At 38.4% G+C, this 22415-nt stretch overlaps 2 protein-coding genes across 2 annotated transcripts in view; one reads left to right on the top strand and one right to left on the bottom strand.

The window, feature by feature from the left end:
- The window catches only part of LOC101704620 (olfactory receptor 10J3-like), a 475677-nt gene that overhangs the window by 268433 nt on the left and 184829 nt on the right, over positions 1–22415 (bottom strand). The window lies entirely within an intron of this gene.
- On the top strand, positions 20276–21343 carry LOC101698681 (serum amyloid P-component). Its single transcript, XM_004858750.4, has 2 exons — positions 20276–20477; positions 20587–21343. The coding sequence occupies exons 1-2, from the start codon at positions 20414–20416 to the stop codon at positions 21192–21194; spliced, it is 672 nt and encodes a 223-aa protein (XP_004858807.1). The 5' UTR covers positions 20276–20413; the 3' UTR covers positions 21195–21343.

Below are 22415 nucleotides of genomic sequence, written 5' to 3'. Positions count from 1 at the left end.
GATGCTGAGGTTGTGAAGCAACAAGAATGCTCAGTCATTCCAAGTAGAAATGCAAATCATATACCACTCCTGCACAAATTTCACTGGATTCTTCAAAAACAGAACCTTACCATGAACCCAGCAGTCATGCTCCTAGATATTTAACTAAATGAGTTAAAATCTCATGTTCATATAGAAATTTACACATGAGGGTTTACACAAATTATATTCATAAATGCCAAAGTGATCCTCAACAGGTGAAATAAACCATAGTAAATCTATCCAATGGAATATAATTCAGCAATAAACAGAAAAAAGCTATCAAGCCATGGAAAGATATGAAGGAAACTTAAATGAATATTGCTAAGTGAAAGAAGCCAGTTTGAAAAAACTTCATACTATATGATTCCAATTACATGAAATTATGGGAAAGGCAAAACAATAGAGATAATAAAAATATTCATGGTTGCCAAGGCATGAGTAACTTTATACAGAGAAAAATGAATGAGTGAAACAGTAAATTTTTAAGGTGGTAAAATTACTCTGGTTGATACTGCAAAAGAAGATGCATGATATTGTGTGCGTCAAATCCACAGAAGTGTACATTCAAAGAATGAATCCTAGTGTGATTAATCACTTTAGTTAATAATGATGTATCAATATCACTTTTTCAATTGTAACAAATGCACCGCATTAGGTCAAGGAGTTAGTAATAGGGGAAACTATGCAGGGGATCTCTCATTACCATTTGCTTAGTTTATTTGTGAAGTGAAAAGTGTTCCAAAAATAAAGTCTATTAATTAAAACACTGTATATATAATCATCTAATAGATTTTAATGGCATTTAATGAAGTTTAACATTTACTCATATTTTAAAGATCATAGATTGAGAAGAGTTCTTTTTATTCATTTTTGTATTTGTTCTTTCTTCACACTGCTTTTTGTAGCAGTATTTTTTTTCTTTACTAGTACCTGCAGATATAGAAGGAATATAAATAATGGTGGCTAACACTTTAAAGGTGTTTACTATGTTCCAGGCATTGTTCAGAATTCCACATGCAAATTTAACTTATTTAAATGCTGACATAACCCAATGAGATAAGTACTATAGTTATCCCGTGACCACGGAGAAGTCCTTTAGGCACTGAGAGATTAACTCCTGGAGGACACTGACTTGGAGAGTAGAAGGTAGACCCAGGATAGGAAGCCAGGCTAAGATCTCTCCACAGTCTGCTTCTTAGACTGGAAATATGGAACTTACTCTCTTGTACCCAGAAACAATGAAACTTTGCTTCTATTTAATAATCTCTTCTCTCTTGAAATTCATCTCATAACCTTTTTTCCTCCCTCATAGCCCACTTTTACCATCATAGATCCCAGGAGCCTCTCTTGCCCTCCTCCAGAGCGACAATGCTAAATGTGGGGTAGAATTTTCATTATATCGGCATCTGTTGTGTTTCAGTGAAGCATGTGTACCATGGTCCTGAAGGAACAAAGTACATAAGATCCTCAATCATTTTGGACACGCATGCCCCAAATCAGGCAGGGGTCATTTGGATGCATTCTCAGCAGTGTCCGGTGCCCACTGACTCCTAGGTGTGAGAGTTTGACACTCTCTTTATTTCTTGTATGCCTATGTTCTATCCAAACTCCCACCCCAACCTTATGTTTTTACAGATCTTTTTGAATCTTTCTATTTTCCTTTACCTTATATTTTTACAGATTTTTTGAACTTATTTTCCTTATCTTCAAGTTCCCATCTTACCCAGTACTATTAGCTGTTTGTCTCACTTTTGAATTTCTAAAAGGTCAATCAATCTAAATTGGGTCTTTCTTTCTCCTTGAAATTCTCATTCTTTCTCTCTCTCTCTCTCTCCTCTCTCTCTCTCTCTCTCTCTCTCTCTCTCTCTCTCTCTCTCTCTCTCTCTCTCTCTCTCTCTCCTTCTTTTCCTTTTTCTTCTTCTCCTTCTCCTCTAAGACACAATCCTTCACCTGACCAAGGTACTAATCTACCTTATAGTTGGCAGAACATTCAGGAACAAAATGCTTTTAGCACCCTGGATGATCCTGCAGATGAGAAAATAACAATAGTACAAGTTCCAAAAAATGAAACCAAAGAAGAAATGTTCATTTCAAAAGGTCAAAGATGTGTTTGATAAAATTTTCCTAAACACTAATTTTAAGAATAAAATCATCAGGCCAGGGATTTAGCTCAGTGGTTTCATCGCCTGCTGCGCAAGGGCAAGGACCTGAGTTCTATCCCTGGTACCAAAAATAAATAAATAAATAAATAAATAAAATCATCACTAACATAAAATTAAGCAACACAGAAAACTCACAGCAGAAATGGCTGATTAGCCCTCCACCAATTGTTTGTGCCTTCTTTCCAGAGTCTAAGTAATGTATGGTTGCTGAGAAATAGGTGCCCAGCCCAGAATTACATTTTCTAACACTCTTACTTCTAGGCATAGCCATAAGAAGAGCTCTCACCATAGCAATGTGTGCAGAAACGACATGTGCCACATCCAGACAACCACGGAAAAGAAACAGTTGAGGGCTTTTCATTGTCCTACTCTCATCTTCACAGAGGCAAAACATCCATCTCAGGACTATGAAACCCAAGAAATAACAGAGCAATATGATGTAAGGTCCTTGAATCATGACTTGGAGGAGGACAGCCTTTTGCCAATGAGAAACATGCAGTTACAGTTTACTAGAGCCAGAAATAAATTCTTGCAATGTTAAATTATGAGATTTTGTAGCAAGTCTATTAGTGCAGCAACAATTATCTTTAACTAATACTGGTATTTTCTGTTCTTAGATTTTTAAGTCTTGCTTTTTTCTTTGCTTCTTGCAAGGCAAAAATTCAAAGATGATTAAAATAGAGACTTGCACAAGATAGATCATTAATGTGTTAAGCAAATATAAATACATAGATTTCTTAGAGCTCTGAAAGCTATTACTTCTTTAGAAACATGTTTGAATTTAAAGATACATTCAATTGTCATACTAGTTGGCATGCATAACAAGCTTATGAAGTTCGCTCTATCAAAAAATAAAAAGTACATGGGCCGGGGATTTAGCTCCGTGGTGCCGCACCTGCCTCGCAGGCGCAAAGTCCTGCATTTGATCCCCAGTACTGCAAAAAATAATAATAAAAAATTAAAAGTACAGACTTTGGAAAGCACTGCTTTTCTTCCCTTCCTTGCCCCACACCATCTGACCTCCTGTAGCTGCTGCGAGACTCTACTTTTGAAAAAGTCATGGTGGACCCTGGGGAAACTTCTGCCTCTTAAACTGTCTGAAATCACTTGCTTATTTCAGCACTTCAACTTAATGGCACTTTCTCAGAGAGGCTTCTTGCTGTCCATTGTGATTTGGTTCCCCAAGACAGAAACCTGAAATCACACTCCTTGTCCTTCACCTACACATTTTCGCAGAGAAAATGAAATCTGTGGTATTCAAAGGGATGAGTAGTCATCGCATGTTCCAGAAAGAGATGCTTGAGCAAAGGATATATGAAGTAAGTTGAGATGCACTGACGCCTTAAAAGTTGAAATACAACTTTCTATTTAGGGACCTTGACTTGTCTTATTCTGGCCATAGTTACTTATTTTATGTGCACCTCTCATCAGTTCTCTCTTCTGCATAAGCTCCTTCAAAAATATTCCCTCACTGACAAGTATAAAATCAAAACTGTTTAACATGACTTAAAATACTCTATAATTCTGCACCATCTGCACATTGTTAAACACATGTGGCATGCACACTGTCTTCTTCTGTTCAACTGTCTATTATGCTCTTTCTTCCCATGTGAAAAAAGCAGATGTTTATTTATATTTCCAGATCCAGGTCAGTGTTGTTTCCTGAATAAAGTCCACCTCTAGCCAAATCACCATCTCTGTAATGATAGTTAGGACTCCTTAATAATTGTATTTGCAGTGTCCTGTCATCTACCCTTCTCTCTCTATTATACTGTCATGAGAGGGAGAGTAACTGGATTGCTTTCTTCCCAAGAAGGACAGAGAATGATTTATCCCTGCAACCTAGTGCTAGACCTATTGCCTGACATTAAAAGAGTGAGCAAGATGCATTTATTGAAGCAATTGTAGTTTAAAAAAAGACATGAGCAACATCACTAATATGGAACTCAAAACCTTAGGGAATGCTGTGTGAGTAGCTCAGCAAAAATTTTCTCTTCAAAATGTATTAACTTGGTCAAAACTACCATAGACAATCATTTAAAGCTTCTAGAAATTGACCAAAGAGCTCACAACAAATTGATAATCATTTATTCAGCAAAATCTCTGCAAACTTGATAAGAAAAAAAAACTTGATAAAAATAGGAGACTGTGGTACCTGAGCAAGGTCTGCATCCTCTTCCCTTCCAGCTCTGGACAACGGAAGAGGTATTCTAGATGGATTTGGAAACTGGTGACTACTATCAGATTTCTACTCCACTCAGTTCTGCACAAGACCTGCTCTAGGACAGAAACAGCTGTGCCTGTCCCCACCCACCTCCTGCTCCATAGGGAAGTCCTGGGTGGGTCAGCTAATGAAAAGCAAGCCATCCACATCCCATCTTCTGTTCCATATCCAGAAGTTCTGCCTGGGCACAAGCATAAATTTCTGCCTATTAGTAGCTAATAACTGATCTGAGCTATGTTGATCAAAAGGTAACTCCTAAGAAGACAGGTGTAAAGACAAACAAATCTGAGCAGGGAGACCAGAGGCTTCACAATGCTAGGGAAAGAGACTTCACAGTATTAGTCTAGCCAGTCATTAAGCAAGCAGAAAAAAAAAGCAAGGAAACAATGAGAAGTCCTGAAAAGAAGGATTAAGTATCCAGTCTCTACAATATATTATCTAAAATACTTCAAAAAAATTTTTGAGACATGTAAAGAATCCGATAATATAACACATACACAGGGGGAAAAAAATCAAGCAGTAAAAACTGCTACTGAGACGACCCAGATGTTGGACTTAAAAAATAAATACCAAGTTGTAATTATATGTTCAAAGAGTACAGAAATCATATTTAAAGAATTAAAAGAAACTATGACAACAATGACTCAACAAATTATCAATAAATAGCATTTTTTTCCTTCTTATTTTTCTTCAACTTTAATTATTACTTGTTTACAGTACATGTATTTTACAACCATCTTGGGAAGTGGGTACATGTACATAATACAACTTGTTTCTTGTTTTAATTCCTTTCCCCTTCACTCCCCCTCCCTCCCTCCTCTTCTAAATCCCCCTTCCTCCCTTTTCAATCTTGTTGATATTATTAAATTTAGTTCATTTTTATGGCATACAATGTTTACATTCATTGAGGTTATTAGGATTGTACATGGCCTAACTTTATCTTTTTCCAATCCCTTCCCCCTCACCCCTCGCCCTTGGTCCCCTGGACCCTTTCCCATCTGCAAGAGATTTATCCCTTTGTCTCCTTCTATTCAGCCTCTATGATCTCTTTGTTTGTCCTTTGCCTTACTCAAGTGAGAGATACCATATGGTATTTAAGCTCGTGTGTCTGGTTTATTTCACTCAACATTATGTTTTCAACGGGAATGATTTTTAATGAAACAACTGAATATAAATTTTACTAAAATGACTAAAGAATATATATGAGCTGGCACCAGAAATAATTATCAAACTTTAAGATAGATCCACATAAATTATGCAATCTGAAAATGAGAAAGAAAAAATGAATAAGTAAAAATTAATGTAGGCTCTGAGAAATCCTGGACACTGTTAAATAAACTAGCATGTTGATAATGTAGCATCAGAGAAAATGAAAGAAAATTTTTTAAATCTAATGGTTTGATATTTCTCAAATTTGAGGAAAAATATTAATCTACACAGCCAAGAATTTCAGCCAACATTCAGCAGGATAAATGCAAAGAGACATTTCTCCTACATCGCTGTCAAAATGTTAAAAGCAAAAGGTAGGAAAAATCTTGAAAAGAACAAGAGAAAAACTCCTTGTTGACAATTCTTTGTATATGTACATCATATACATACAAAGAAATCCCACTCAGATTAATAACTGACTTCTCATCAGAAGCAGGAGAGACCAGTAGGGTAATACATTAAAAGTCCTAAAGGAAAAAAATGTCAACCAAGATCCTGTGTCCATCAAAACTACCTTTCAAAAAGAATACAAAATAAACCCACTCCTAATAAACAAAAGCAGAATTTGTTGATAGTAGACCTGCCTTACAAGAAATTCCCAAGGAAGTTTATCAAGATGAAAGGAAGTAACATTAGATACATTTTGCTTCTACTAGGGTGAAGAGGCACAAAGGATTCTGTAACTACATAGCTAACTATTAAAAGATAGTATAATTATATAGTTTTTCACTCTTTATTCTTATTAATTTAAAGGAAAATTGTATAAAATGATACCTTAGTCTTTCATTTTCACATTGATATGGTAGAAAGACTTTTCTTTTTTGTCTTTCCAAATATAACTAAAAACCCTGGGCATTAAATGTGAAACAAACATACAAAGTTTGAAAGATAGAAGACTGGTTATAGGCTATAAAACCTTAGAAACAGCACCATGGTGCATCCATGGAGGTTTCCTTTTGTTTCATTTATCCTAGGCTGTAAACTAGATAAGACAACAACTTAGAAATACCTAGCTACATACAGAAAAGCTTTAAGAAACAGTCTTCTCTCTAAGCTAAGGTCCAGGAAAGGACAGTCTAATAAGACACAATTTGGAGACAACTACTCTATTCCAACAAAACACCATAAGAAAACCTGCTTCCTCAATCCCACTCTGGTCAGAAAAGACCAAGTGGAGAGTCTCAGCTTCCATCTTTGCTAAGTCATACTAGAGCGATGTTCAAAAATGCCAAGTGAGGATCCAGGAATTTCATCTCTGTCGGGCATTAACAACCCCTTCCCAGTAGTCTCAATGGAAATAAGATGGGAGCTTGGACCCTGCTCTATGTGGTGGTAACAGGTGCTTCTAATTCTCCCTACATAAGTAATATGAGAGGAGGCCTAATGGAAAGTCCAGATTTTAACCACCACTCAAAAATAACAGAACTACCACCTATAGCATCAGTGGAGGTCTTTTACTGGAGTATAGTAAAAGGACATGTATGGTTTGGATCTAAAGTGTTCCCCAAAAGACTTATGTATTTGGAAAGCTATTAGACCATGGAGGTACTACATGTATTAATGGACCAGTGAACTCATCCATAATGAGTTCAGTAGCTAAAGGAGGCAGGGCCTTATTGGAGGTGGACCACTATGAACATGACCTGGAAGGGTATAACTCCCTCCCTTGTTCTCTTCTCTCTTTGCTTCCAGGCTGCTGTGACATGAGCAGCTGTCCTCCACTATGCCCCTCTGCCATTCCATTTCTGTCTTGGAGCTGGCCAACTATGGACTGAAACTGTGAGCCAAAAGATCCCAACAATAGGAAAGTAATGAATACAGACACCCTCTTGCCTCTCATAGCCAAGGAGTGCAGGACCAGTGGAAAGCCTAGTGTTCATCCTCACCCAGCAGTACCAAGTATATAGTAAAAAAATCCAACTTGGTGAAACAAACCTTTCAACCCCCACCTGTCAATAAGATGGTGGCCACCCTATCAGCTAACAGAGCAGTATTAGAAGATAACTGCTAGAGTGCAAATTTTAAATAAGATATAAAATCTTATAGCACAAGACTTAAATATCCAGGTTTCAACAACAACAACAAAATTCATCGTACTAAGATCCAAAAAAACTTCAAGCTGAATGAGAAAAGATCATCAATAGATGCCAACACCAACATGCAGATGCTAGAATTATCTGGTCAGGATTTTAAAGAAGCTATCATAAAAAAAACTTTCAATGAGAAATTATGAACATGCTTGAAATGAATAAGCAAAAATGTCTGAACAACAAAACAAAGTCTCAGCAAAAATACACAAGATATAGAGAAAACTCAAATTGAAATTTTAGAACTAAAAGATACAAGAATCAAAATCTACAAAATTCAGATGCAACAGACTATTGGAGAGAATGAAGGGAGAAGTAAAGGAATATTTAATCTTGAACACAGAACAACAGAAAATATTCACTCTGAACATTGAGACCAAATCAACTATAACCTAATGGACAGTCTAAAGGACGGGTAGGATTATAAAAAGAGATCAAATAGTCCTGTTATCAGAGTCCCAGAGGAAGATAAAAAAGAGTGTGAGACTAAATAGGCATTAGAAAACATATGACTTAAAGTTACCAAAATTTGTAAGAAGTCATAAATCTACATACTCAAGAACATAAGCAAGTCATAATTAGAATAAACCAAGAAATGCCCAACGTGAAATACATCATAGCAAATTTCTGAAAACCAAAATCCAAGAAAAAAATTGAAAGCACCCAAAAAGAAATGGTAAGAACAATCTGAGGTATGAATTGACTGAATGAATGGAGGAAGCTGCACAATATTTTTTGAGTCTTGGAAGAAATGAGCTGTCAATCCAGAATTCTATATCCAATTAAGATAGTTCTCCGTAATGAAAAATATATCAATACTTAGTCAGAAAAAAAAACTTGTCACCAGCAAACCTATGCTAAAAAATTGCTAATTCTCTAAGGAGACAGGAAATGAGGGATAAAGGAGGAAAATACCATAAGCAAAAATATATGTGAATATAATAGACTTTTTCTTTCTTCTTCTGAGTTTTCTAAATTATGTCTGACAGTTGAAACAAAAATTGTAATACTGCCCCACATGGTTTTCAGTGTATGTGAAGGACCTGTAAGACAAATGTATTATGAGTGGGAAGAGTAAAGGGACTTTGGTCATAGTCACATGATCTGCACACAAACATACAAACAGAATCAACAAAATACTGACGAATGGAATCTACCACAACACATAAAGGATTACACACCAGCATCAAGTTGGAATTATTCCAGGAATGTAAGATCAGTTTAATATCCAAAAATCAATTAATCACAACTATACAGTGGAATAGTTTTCTATCATAAAAAGCAATAAAGTACTGACACATATTCTGACAATGAATGGACTTTGAAAATACTATGCAAAGTGAAAGAAGCAACAAAAAAGACCACATATGGTATGACACCATGTATATGAAGTGCCCAGAAAAGGTAAATCTTTCAACACTAAAAGTAGAATAGTAGTTGCCTGGATTTTGGCTTTCAGGGGAATGAAGAGTGACAGGGTTTCATTTGAGGGCAGTGGTGGTGAATCTACGCCACACGTGCTGCAGTGGGCATGCACAGCCCTCTCTGTCCACATGTGAGCCAAGTCACTCCAGCATTGCCCCAGCAGCCAAGCATTGGATATTCAGGTTTAACTGCAGTGTTGGCACCTTGTGATAAAAAAGTGGATTTGGGATTACACTTTGGGCATTCGGTCTCTAAAAGTTTTGTCATTACTCCTCTGAATCATCTACTAGATAGAAAGGTACAAGAGGACAGATCTCTTGCAATAGGAAAGTAGGCCAGGAGAACAAGACCTACTTCCAGCAGAAAAAAAGGTTCACCATCACTGTGTCAGGGTAACAAAAATGTTAGAAAATTGGTTCTGGTAATGTTAGTGCAGCTCTGTAAAGGTTCTAAAATCCAGTAAATTTTTTGGTATGTAAATTCTATCTGGATCATGTTGCTTTAAAAAAAATCACACCAAAATCGTTCCACCTATGGTTAGTTTAATACAGAGGCAATGCTTCAGAAATTCCTGCAAACATAAATGTAACAGCCCAAGACATAGTAAACATCCAAAGAATGTGTTGAGTGTAGATACTTTGTTTACAATAACCAAAAAAATACTTTTAGACATCTCTATTATAAAGGTTTGAACCAAAATATAGTTGAGCTCAGATGGGATATTTTCAGTTATCTGGAAATTTACTTACATAATATTCCTTATCCCTTGAAAATGGATAAGTAATAAAGCTGTGTGTGTGTGTGTGTGTGTGTGTGTGTGTGTGTGTGTGGTTGGTGGATGTAAGTTTGGGTATGAAATTTAGAGTTTGGCTATGGGTCTGGGTCTTAGTTCTTCCTAAACCTCTTCCATCACACACTGTATGAACTTTGCATCAAGATCTCTTTTTATGAGTGTGGGCTGTGGAGTCAGAATACCCAAGTTCTGATCCTAGGACTTCATTCTCAGGCTTTCTGTACCTAAAATGCAAATTCCAACAGTACCTACTTGGCAGGGTTATTGTGTGGATTAAAAGAAGAAATACATATCAACAACTTAAGAAGAGTGTTTGGCTCATAGTAAGACAACGCTACTGTTACTGTTAATAGTGGCAGTAGCAACAGTAGTGTAGGAGCAATTATAGCAGAGTGGGGAAAGTAACACTTACAGAAGCAGTTTGAATCTCAAATTAGAAAATACATTTGAATGACGTACATTATTAAGTAATGTGACTTCCTACTATAGTTTTCGCCACACTCTGGACTCTAGAGTCTAGAGCATCAAATACTATACCAGTTGCCTCTTAGGAATCCCATGCCAGCCCCAATACCACGACCACCGCACACATCAACAGTAGCATACTGAATTGGGGTCTAGTACTTTTTAAATCTTCTAAAAATCTAAGTCTGTGTGGCAGGCTCACTCTTTGGTCTATTAGCTCAAATTCACCTCTTCTATGACTTCTTTTCTTCCAAAGGCACATGCACCCTTCTCTAAGATTTTACTCAGCTTATTGCTGGGCTTAATTCAGCTCCTGTAATCAATTTTGTTACAGGTTGAGAAATGGAAGTTAGGATGAGAATTTAACCTAAACTACAGAAGGATCTGATAGAAGAAAAGAAGACCCCATGGAATTTTTCTTTTCCAATATGTTATTTTCTTTTGCTATCTTTTCAGCCTTAGCTACAGACTTTACAAGGGAGGCACAAGAAATATGACCACATATTTCTATTGGTTATAGCATGCCAGGAAACTCACACACAAAGACTTGTAGTTAGGCAAGTATTTACCCTGTGCTGGGAACCAGGCTTACAGACAAGGAAACTAGCATGCAGCCAAGGGAGCCAGCAGGCATTCTTTCTAACAACCATCCTCTTCCACATTTCTGTGCTGGCCGTGCCATTCCATTTGCTTGGCAAACACTTTTTCAACTACCCAGTTCAATACACCTAGTTGAATACACATCTCCCTTCTGGGTTTCTCCTCTTTCTCAAGCATTCCATGTAGAACTGAATGTTTAATTCCTTTGTGTTCAAGCCTTCCCTCCCCAGTAGCCCCCAGCACCATGGTCTCCCCAGGTGTGTACCTCTCCCAGATTTTTATGCTTGTCTCTCTCTTGAGACCCTGAGATCGATACATTGTAAGCAGTCAGCACTTATATTTCAGGTAAAAATATGACAACATTTTTACTTAAAGATATATACTTTAAATGGAAATATTGGCTACATAAATATTTTAAATCTTTGTTTTCTCCTACATAACTAAAAGGTACTCCACCTAAATACACACTATTTAAGTAGTCAGTGGGGGCAGATTTATGGAAAGAAGGGCCTCTCTTTGTGAAACTATTTACTTTTCAATCAGCAAGTGGTAAGGAAAGCCTTTTTGAAATGCCTATTATGGGTCATATAACTAAAATCATGGAACTGAGGAAGAGTCTCAGGCGGTCCCAAGATTCCTTAACTGAAGTTATTGCTGCCATCATCATCAGTAGGTCTGCTCCACTCAAAGACAAAAGTCAAGCACCAAACTGCCAAGTGAAGTGGAGCCAGGAGGACTTTCAATCAAAATGCTCACACATAAGAATAAGTCATCAAAGTGCCCCTGGAGTGCTACCTGCAACTGCAGTAATGAGCACCCTGAGCAGAAATTCTAGCTTCTGCCTTCTTTTTGGAGCTTAAGTAGAAGAACAGTCTAAGTGTTTGAACCAATTCACAACAAAGCTTGCTATTTGGTCCACTTGTGGGGTCTAAAATGTTTGTGAGAAGGAAAATCATTGTTCCAGGCTAAAGGTTTCCTGATGAAATGAGTCAGTCTGTTAAGATATTCTTTTGTTCACACTGTGTTTTTGGTATCCTTGGCCTCTGTGTAAACAACAGGTCCAGCAACAGTGATGATGTTGTAAGCCTCTACTGAAGGCCTCTTTATCTATTCAGTTCACCACTTGGGTTTGAGGCAGGCAATAGTGACACAGCGGTACAGGACAATGGCTACAATGAAGTGGAGATGACAGATGATATGTCTAGAGATGAAGTAATACTGAGCACGGTGGAGGTGATGATGCTATGGTATCACACTTAAACTAAGATCATGAATGATTAATAAAATACTGTTTGTTTCATGGACAGTACTATTAATACAGAAGAGCTTCATGATAGGAAAAAGCAGGCCACTACAGTGTCATAAGGAACACAAATAAATCTGGACAACTGCTATGATCAGACCAATATGAAAGGCATCAGTTGGGTACACATCATTCTTCACAAAGACTCAGGAATTTCCAAGAAACTACATAGTAATCAATGGTTGTCAAGATGACAAAAGACTAAGAAGATTCTCTGGGCTGTGAGAATAGAGAGCACTCTGAAATCATGACCAGTGTGCATGGTCTCTGAACTACTCAGCATGCTCAGGAAAGTGGATAGTCAGTGCAGGCGAGAGCCATGATGATGGCATTTTCCAATGAAGATATGGATGGCAGCACTATGAGAAGCATGAGCCACTTGGTCAAGTGAACTCTGGCCACTTCTGTGGGGATCTTTCTCAGTATTTTCAAGTCTTGGTGGTGTCAATGAGATGGGTCAGTATGAGAAAACTTTTACTCTGATATGGGCACAAATGTGGCAAAAAGAAAAATAAGATGAAAAGAATGAACCAAGATAGTTCTCAGCAAACATTGCTTCTAGTGACCCATATAAGAAATCTGTTACTCTTTGTCCAATGCACATATTTCTTGTCACTGTAGACTGAGAAATAAACTCCACTACACAGATAAGGAAACTTTCCCTTCCAACATACTTGAAATACAGGATTACATTGAGTCTCTGTGGTGATATTTTTCTTCTTTGCACATCTCCTCCCCCAATGCTTAGGCCATGAAAGAATCATAAACAGCAAGGAGATGGCTGTGGCCAGTGGGCTCCAATTAAAGGCAAATTTAATAAAATGTTTATATTTTAAAAAGATGGATAAAAAAATCTATCTCAGCCACAAAGCTAAATCTTATAAAATTATGAAGATGAGTAGTTCAAAAAGAAGAACGGTAATGTAGAGATACAGAGAAGGATGTAACAGAGAAATAGACATTGTGACCGTCTAGGGCAGTGCTGGCAAACCTATGGCATGCATGTTGCAGCCAGCTATTTATCACTGAGAGCTCTAAAAAGTTCACCATCACTGGTCTAGGGAACAGAATTTAAAAGTGAGACTTCAGTGCAATAACATGTTCTAGATTATCTCACTGAACCCCAAAGTAGAAGATAATAAACACAGCAGGGATTTTCTTTTATAAATGAAGCCTGAAATTAGAAACAGAGAACTGAGATCAAAGAAAGACTCCCATGTATCAACAGGACCTTGAAAATGACAGGCCAATTTGTGAAGATGCCAGCTTTGGGAAAGGGAAGGAGGAGTCTGCCAGTCACCTGGAGCCTGGCATTTAGAGTCCAAAAGAGCAACTTTGGTAGAAAAATCAGTCATGAGCCCAGGTGTTGTTAGTCTATTCTGTGCTGCTATGACAAAGTACCACAGACTAGGTAATTTATAAATAATAGAAGTTTATTGGCTTACAGTTCTGAAAGCTGGGGAGACTAAGACCACGGGGCTACATCTGATGAGGAGCTTCTTACTGCCAGAATATGACAGGAGGCATCACGTAGTGATAGCAGGCATATGAGGGTAGAAGGCAGCCAAACTTGCTTTTGTAACAAGCCTGCTCTTGTGAAAGTGATTTAGTCCTCATGACCCAGTCACCTCTTAAAGTTCTGACCACTCAACATTGTTGCATTGAGGATTAAGTTTTCAACATATAAAGTTTGAGGGACACATTCAAACTGTAAAACTCCATCAGAGCACCCCAAATTCATGTCCTCCTCACAAACAAAATACATTCACTTCATTTCCGCACTCTCAAGAGTCTTAACTCATTTTAGTGCCAACAAAAAACTCCAAAGTCCAGAGTCCCATCTGAATCAAATATGGATGAGACTCAAGGGACAATTTATCCTGAGGTAAATTCCCCTCTAGCTGTGACCTTGTGAAATCAGAACAAGGTGTATGCTTCCCTTTTGATTATAGATTCTGTCCTTAAATCATTTATCTCTTCTCTTATTTTACTCTAAGGGGCCATAAGAAGCCAGGCAGCACCCTGGATGGTTTGATGCTGAGGTGTTCCTTCTGCAAGATATTATCTCCATTGCTCTTCAGTTCTGTCTTCCATGAGGCCCTAAGATGTGATTCCACCATGCTTTTTTATAACTGTAAATAAGGATGAACTTTGCTCCAGTTTTCAATTCCTTGTTCCTCAGTTCCATCGGAGACTTCATCAAAAGGTTATCCACTGTCCATGTTTCTGTCCACGTTCTGACCACCACTTATTTAATCTTGAGGAAGTTCCAGGCATTCCCTAAAGTTTTTCTTTTTTCCTGAGTCCTCACGAGAATTTCTCTTAATTCTCTGTTCATGGAAATCTAGACTTTTACTAGCCTACTACCCTACTACATTCTTCCAGCCTCTACCCATTATTCAGTTTCAGGCCAGGGATTTAGCTCAGTAGTTTAGCCACCTGCTTTGCAAGCACAAGGACCCAAGTTCGATCCCTGGTACCAGAAAAAAAAAAGAAAGAAATATTCAGTTCCAAAGCTTCTTCCACATTTTCAGGTGTTTTTTAATTAGCACAGCCACACACCCCCTTTCAGTATCAATTTTCTGGGTTAGTCTATTTTGTACTGTTTCAACAGAATATCACAGATTGAATAATTTATAAACAGTACAATTTTATTGTGCTTATGGTTCTGGAGGCTGACAAGTCCCGGACTGAGAGGGTGGGAGCCTTTTTGCTGCACTAAAACATAGCTAAAGGCATCACATGGCAAGAGAGCACAGGAGAAAGCAAGAGGAAGCTGAATTCACTTTTATAACAAACCCAGCCCTGGTAATCTAATCACCTCTTAAAAATGTACCAATAGGACCTGGAAAGTGGTAGTCTGGCTTCTAAAAAGCCAAAATTGGGAAGGAGAAGTAGAAGTCATCCAGAAACCTGGAGCCTGGCATTTAGAGTCTGAAAGAGCTACATTGGTAGAAAGGTCAGTCATAATCTCAGGTGGATACCGATTTTTCTGTACTGGTAGAGGAAATGCTATGGAGTGGGAAACAGACAAAATAACCTCTCTGTCAAGAAAAGGAAATCTGTAATCTGTGTGGGAAATACACACTGGAACCTTAGTCTCCTGAGCAGAATCTGTTGTTTTTTTCCCTTTGTTCCTTGTCAGAATTACTGTACCACACAAAACAGGCCTCCTTCCTATTTCTCCCTCCATCGTCCCCTAAAACTTGAATTCTGCTGTGTTCATTTTACGAAAATTGCTCTTTCAAAGGTCACCAGTGAAATTTTTATTGCGAAATCCAGCATCCTTTCTACTTACATCTCTCTGATGCATTTAATACTACTGGACATTGCTTCCTCGAAACCTGCACTAACTTGGTTTCCATGACACTGCACACACTGTCCCTCTGTGCCACCCCCAACTTCTCTCTTCCCTCCAGCCTCACAAAGGCAAATGTTCCCTGGAGTCAGCATTTAACTCTGACCTTTTCTCTCTTCTCATGTCCACTGAAAAAGGTAATCTATTGTCTCATCAACAAATACATACTGATTCCTCTGAAACACGTATTTTGAATACCAAATGGCAGCCACATATTTCAAATTTTCCTCTGGCCTTTTTAATGTATAAGTCATACCATCATTTGGAATTTAGCATTTTGCGGACCAAACTTATCACCTCTCTATGTCTTCCAAATGATCTTCTCTGTTGTCCTATCTACAACAGTAGCATTGTATTTTTCCACTTCACATGTCCTGTGTTTTGAATATGCTCCCCAAATTTTGTGTTTTAAAAACTTAATCCCCAAGTCATATGTCAATAATGGCTGAGAGATAGGAATTTTGTGAAGTGATTGGTCATTCAAGGTTAATGGATCAACAGCTTATTCTGGGAGTGGCTTTGTTATAAAAGCAAGCTCTCTGTCTTACCAAGTGATACCACCAAGGTACAATGTAGCAAGAAGTCTCTCACTAGATGCTGATACCATGCTCTTGGACTCCAGAAATGTGAGCTTAACAAACCTCTATTCTTTATGAATTACCCAGTCTTTGCCATTCAGTTAAAGCAACACAAAATGGTCTAAGATAATATGCAATCAAAAACTTGGAGTAAAATTTACTTTGTTTCCATATTCTGTATATTCTTATTCTCATCTTTGCTCTTTTTTTTTCTTTTCCATGAGACCCTACGATCCATAGAAGACTGTATAGCTTTGATTTTATACAATCACATATCAGGGTGATGATTAGTTACTCTTAATGCCTCCATCTTCATATCCAAATGCTCCTCAATATCTTTGTAGCTAGCAAAATACACAGCAAATAATTATTAGTACTAAAATTCTTCATACTGCTCCATGTTCTACTTTAGTCTCTTTCTATCCAGACTTTCCTAATAGTTATTATAATTGTCTGTCATCAGTAAAATCCCAAGACCATGGGAGATATCTTCAGGATATTCTTTAATTCTTCAGGTAACCTTTCTTAACCCCCTACTTTATTGCAGCTTTGAGTCAGATGCTCATTCTGGCCACTACCTTCTTCCCCTATCCTCTCTAGGGCAACTACTGTATGCCAACTGATTAAAGCAAGACAACTCTGCTTGAGACACACAGATATGCCCTGCCTTTTTTTAACACATTGTCATCTTGCCTCCTTCAAAGTCAAACCTTCTAGAACCATCCAGACAGAAGCCACCACTACAATTTAAAGGTTCATTGGCAGGAAGAGACTCAAAAGACCCAGAATTCATTTTCCTATATCCTGAATCCCCAATTCAATTCAATTTCCTATATCCCATATCCCCAATTTCAGAGCCTTCCTTTCCACAATGGAATCTCCCTTTTGTGTCCATTTTGACAACTCCTTAAACATGGGATCTTCCCTCACAAAACCTGAGGCATGTTCCACAGAAGGAAACTAAAGGGAAAATCCAGACCCCCATTCTACTATATACCCTACTTTTCAAACAAGATTGCCTCTTCCCAATATATGAACACAATGTCATGTTCAACTATAAGCCCTGACACTTGGCTACCAACAGTAGTACAAAACTTCTTACCTGCAACCTCTTCAGACTCATTTATCCACCAGTCCAGTTCCATGAACTTACAAATGGTAATCACAAGGGGTGAATGTTTAAATTTAAAATTTTTATGACAGTAAAAGACATCTTGCCATTATTACCCCCCTCAAAACGCTCCCTCTCACTTTCAAAACACTTATCCCATCATTCTTGCCACTTTCTGAAGCAGTTCTGGAAGTTTTCTTAGCAAGTTGTGATTAAAAAAATTCATTGAATCTTGCTGTCCAGTAACCATCCAAAAAGGCAAGCCCATAAAAATTATGGTATGTCCGTATCTACCTTATTCACTGAATCTGGCATTGTATGACTTCTGGCTCTTTCCCCAAGGTTCCCCAATGAACATAAAAGGTACATATTCAGGACATCCAGGCAACCACAACAACACAACTAAAGACATTCATGAAAAATGTCTTCCAAGATTGCTCCAAAAAGTGGTAAGAATGATGGGGTAAGTAGGTGACTAAAGTGAGGAAGTATTTTGAGGGGTACCAAAGGAAATATGTCTTTTACTGTAATAAATAATTTTTTTTGTTTTTTGAGATGGGGTCTTGCTTTGTAGTGCAGGTTAACCTTGAACTCACTATGTAGCCCAGCCTGGCCTCAAACTCATAGCAAACCTCCTGCCTCAGCCTCCCAAGTGCTAGGATTACAGGGATGCACCACCATGCCTGGCTGTAATAAATAATTTTTAATGTAAACATTCACCATATTTTTCAATCATTCCTCATAGGTCCATTTAAAAAGATTCTCTTCTATATTGATCCTCAAACTACTTTTTGTTGACAGAATGGTAATTTATTAATTTATGATGAAAGCTAGAGCAGTTTTTCTCTGAATTTTATGGTACTCATTAATTAACATCTGGGACCAGGAATTGCACATCCCCTAGGTTTATGATAAAGGATATCTCCCAGCTCATATTTAAGCATGATCTATTCTACTTTGTATTGCTGCTAAACTGCCACATGTAAAAAATCCTTTCCCTGCTTGAACTCTCTGACTCCACAAATGTATACCAGGTTACTTTCATGTGAAAACATATTGCTAGATAAAATGAGTAACCTAAATATGAATAAGACCTAATAACCATCTTCATTCTTGGGGGAAAAAAGAGATAAATATGCAAATATCTTTAATATGAGGCAGATTACGGTAATAGCCATAAAAGGCTTTAAATGGTAATACTAATAATAATAGCCATCCAGATAATGTTCTGTGTACTTTATGCATATTTTACTATCTCACTTATCCTCCCCCAAACACTATGAGGTAGATAGTTTTATCTTTGTTCTACAGAGAAAGAACCTAAAGTTCTGAATGCTATAGTGCTTTGTGCAATAGTCAACCACTGGCAAATGGCAACACTGGGATTCTATTCCAAAGTAATTGGTTAAGACTTTATGAGAAGTCCAAAAGAGATAAAAACAATGTCTGGTGGGGACATCAGAAAAATCTTCACAAAGCAGATTTCTCTCAAGATTAATTTTGAAGAGTGGTTAGGATTTCAAGAAATAGAGAAAGATGAGAGAGAATTTCAAGGCAATGTAAATATTAACTAGAGGGAGCAAAATCAAGAAAGTCAGACATCAATGAAGAACAATTAGAGGTATGTGACTAGAGAATAGGATTTAAGAGATTACAGTCAGGTTGGAGCAACATTGGAAACAACACTAGCTTCCAAGCAGAAGGATCTGTATTTAATTCAGAATGTGACAGGTTGTATAACTTCAATTCCAATACTCGCTCTTATTGCACAACAAGTCAAATAAAGCTTCATACTCTGGAATTCAGCTCAAAGGGAAAAAAAGAATTAGGAATGGAAACTACCCAGAGATGAAGATATGAAGGATAATTTGAATATTAATGAATTATTAGTGCCAGTTACTGTGTCAATGAAAAAGTTGATCAGAAGGCCTGGGGTAGGCTGAGAAAAGAGAGAAAGAAGAAGAAGGTAGTTAATAGGATGAGAATGAAGAGTCCATAGAATTAGGAGTAAAGAGAAGGAAGATAATGCAAACAGAAAGGAAGACATCAGTTTGATATCTTGGAGGCAGAACAGGCTTAAGGGATGACTGATAAACAGTGATTTTTTTTAAGTGGCAGCAGAGAGAATGGAGATGAAAGTCACTGAGGTTCCAGGAACTTCAGTCACCATTGAATCCCAGCACCTAGTGTGGTGCCTGGAAATTAGTAAACAAATGTGAATGTAATGCATTGATGGAGTCATCCGCAAAGACTGACTAGATACCCTCAATGGCCGAAAGACTGACTCAAAGGAGAGACGAAAACTGGGGGAGACGCCAACATCTCTGCAGGGAGCGAGTATATCACCAGAAAAAGACATAATGAGAAATGGAAAATGTAGGGTAAGAAAGCAGCATGATATTCAAAAGACAAAACAGAGCTAACAGGAACAACAACAACAAAAACAACTGAGCCTCAGTGGGGTCAGAAAGTTTATATTCTGATTGTCTGTTTCCCCTGGATTAATCAAGGTAGAGGGACTTTTCAAGGTGTGCAGCAGAATCCCATAATATCCTGTGAACAGAAGGCTGCTTCACAGAACTAGACAAGGAAGGCCTTGTTTCCACAACACGAGAGACTGGGGCCTAGGAAGACCCTCCACATGGCAGAACACAGGGCCACCAGATGAAGAAGCCCCTGGAGAGTGGGGTGAGGCCCCCCTTGTGGCCAGCCCAACCCCTCCTCCCATCCATAACTCTGGAACTCTGCAAACACCCTCTTCCCAGCAACAGAGCCTGGGCCACCGACACGCCCATCACTTGTGTCTAATAAATAACTCAAATTGATTTCCCAGCCCAGGGCTTCATCATTCTTTTTTCATCAGCAGCTCTGATTACTGGCACTGGGGGCAGGGGGGGGGCTGGAAAATCATTCACACGTTACTGTGCTCTCCATCCCCCAGCCCAACCCAGGTGCAGATAAAGTCTAAAGCGCCTGGAATCTCAGAGTGTGAATCTCAGAGCTGAGTGGGCAGACACTGTGCTGTTTCCCACACTGTGCTGTCACTGCTGCTGCTGTCAGAGCCCCAGCCCAAGAATATGGACAAGATGCTTCTTTGGGTCTCTGTCCTTACCATCTTCCTGGAGACCTTTGCTCAGACAGGTAGGGAGGTCAGGGGATGGTCAAGGAGCATGAAATGAGAAAAGAGGTTGAACCTGAAATGTTTTTGCCCCTAAGTAAAAGTCATTATATGTCTTATTTTGCCCCACAGACCTCAAAGAGAAAGTATTTGTGTTCCCTAGAGAATCTGCCAGTGATCACGTGAGCCTGATTACAAAGCTGGAGGAGCCTCTGCAGAACTTTACCTTGTGTTTACGAGCTTATAGTGACCTTTCCCGCCCCTACAGCCTCTTCTCCTACAACACCCAGGGCAAGGATAATGAATTACTACTCTATAAAGAAAAAGTTGGAGAGTACAGTCTATACATTGGGGGGAGCAAAGTCACAGCCAAGGTCACTGAAGAGTTTCCTGCTCCGGTGCACATCTGTACAAGCTGGGAGTCCTCCTCCGGCATTGCTGAGTTTTGGGTCAATGAAAAGCCTTTGGTGAAAAAAGGTCTGAAGAAGGGGTACTCTGTGGCATCTCAACCCAAGATTATCATGGGGCAGGAGCAGGATGCCTATGGTGGAAAGTTTGATCGGAGCCAGTCCTTCGTGGGAGAGATTGGGGACTTGTACATGTGGAACTCTGTGCTGTCTCCAGAAGAGATCCAGTCTGTGTATGAGGGGTCCCCTCTCAATGCTAATATCCTGGACTGGCAGAAGCTGAACTATGAATTGAAAGGGTATGTCATCATCAAGCCCCGGGTGTGGGCTTGAGGTCCAACATTGACCAAAGCTCTTGAAAATGAAATGGCCAGCATCTGAGAGATCTTCTCAGAACAAATGGATACTAGAGCATTTACCTGTGGTTCTTTTTTGAATTTCCCATCTATGTTTCTGCCTAATAAAAATATTGCATTATGCCACCTGCACTTGTCATAGTCCCAAATACTTTCTAGTAGATCTACTTTTTTGGTAATTGGTATTTCACTATCCAGGAAAATCAGATTATAAAAATATGGAGATAGGAAGCTTTAAGTCACTACAAAGATATTACAAAGCCATAGCACTTAATGTGTGGGGTAGTGCCTATAAGCTACTAATAATCATTTTAACAACAACTTAAAATACATGTAGAATTGCAACACAAATTCTTCTATTTGTTTTTCCAACTACAAATCAATCAAAAAGAAGTCTGAGGTTGCTCTAGGGAAACAGCTATAATGAGATAAGTAAGCAATAGTTGAGAACTTGACAGTAAGTAATGAGATGGGGGGAAAACTAGAAGAATAGGAATGAAAAGTAAAAATGTATAAGAAACTGAAGCCATTTCATGTGAAGACAAATATAATTTTGTCTCAAAAATCCCAAAGGTACTGTACAAGGTTTGACTTTCATAATGCTGCCCCAATGTCATCAAGAACACAGTATAATCTGAATACTGCTCACATTAATCCCCTGTTTAAAATCCATTTATAGATCTCTTCTTCTCACAGGATATAATTTAAACCTCCTCACGTGACTTTGCTCTCCATAACCTGATTTGCTTACCTCTCTGTTGCATTTCAGATGCAACACAGCACAGCAAGTGACTTGCTGATTATAACACTGCAAAACAGTTGTAGAACTTACTAGTCATAGTCATTTTCATAGTGCCTAGCATATTCTCAAAAAATAGATGTCATGGCTTGGATCTGGAGCATCCCCCAAAAGACTCATGTATTTAGTGGTGGGACTTTTGGAAAGGGATTGGATCATGGGGGCACTATACCTGACTTGCTGAGAAGAGAATGGATCTGGTCAGAAGACGTGTGTTACTGGGATCATGAACCAGAAGGTTATATCTCCCTCCCTGGTTTCTCCCTTCTCTCTCTGCTTTCTGGGTGCCATGATGTGAGGCGCTTTCTTCCACCAGACCCTTCTACCATTCCCTTCCTGTCTTGGATGCAGCAGACTATGGATTGAAAACATGAGCCAAAATAAACCTTTCTTCCTTTA

This window comes from Heterocephalus glaber, unplaced genomic scaffold (genome assembly GCF_053883595.1).
Source record: "Heterocephalus glaber isolate CG9 unplaced genomic scaffold, H.glaber_assembly_v1.0 deba00001561, whole genome shotgun sequence".
Lineage (NCBI taxonomy): Eukaryota > Metazoa > Chordata > Mammalia > Rodentia > Bathyergidae > Heterocephalus > Heterocephalus glaber.
The sequence above is the reverse complement of the archived record's forward strand: the minus strand, read 5'-3'. Positions and strand labels throughout refer to the sequence as shown.

Excerpts from the sequence above, each read along its gene's own strand:
- LOC101698681 (XM_004858750.4), top strand. The coding sequence starts at position 20,414 with ATGGACAAGATGCTTCTTTGGGTCTCTGTCCTTACCATCTTCCTGGAG. Across the intron at positions 20,478-20,586 it reads GGAGACCTTTGCTCAGACAG|ACCTCAAAGAGAAAGTATTT; the intron begins GTAGGGAGGTCA and ends TTTGCCCCACAG.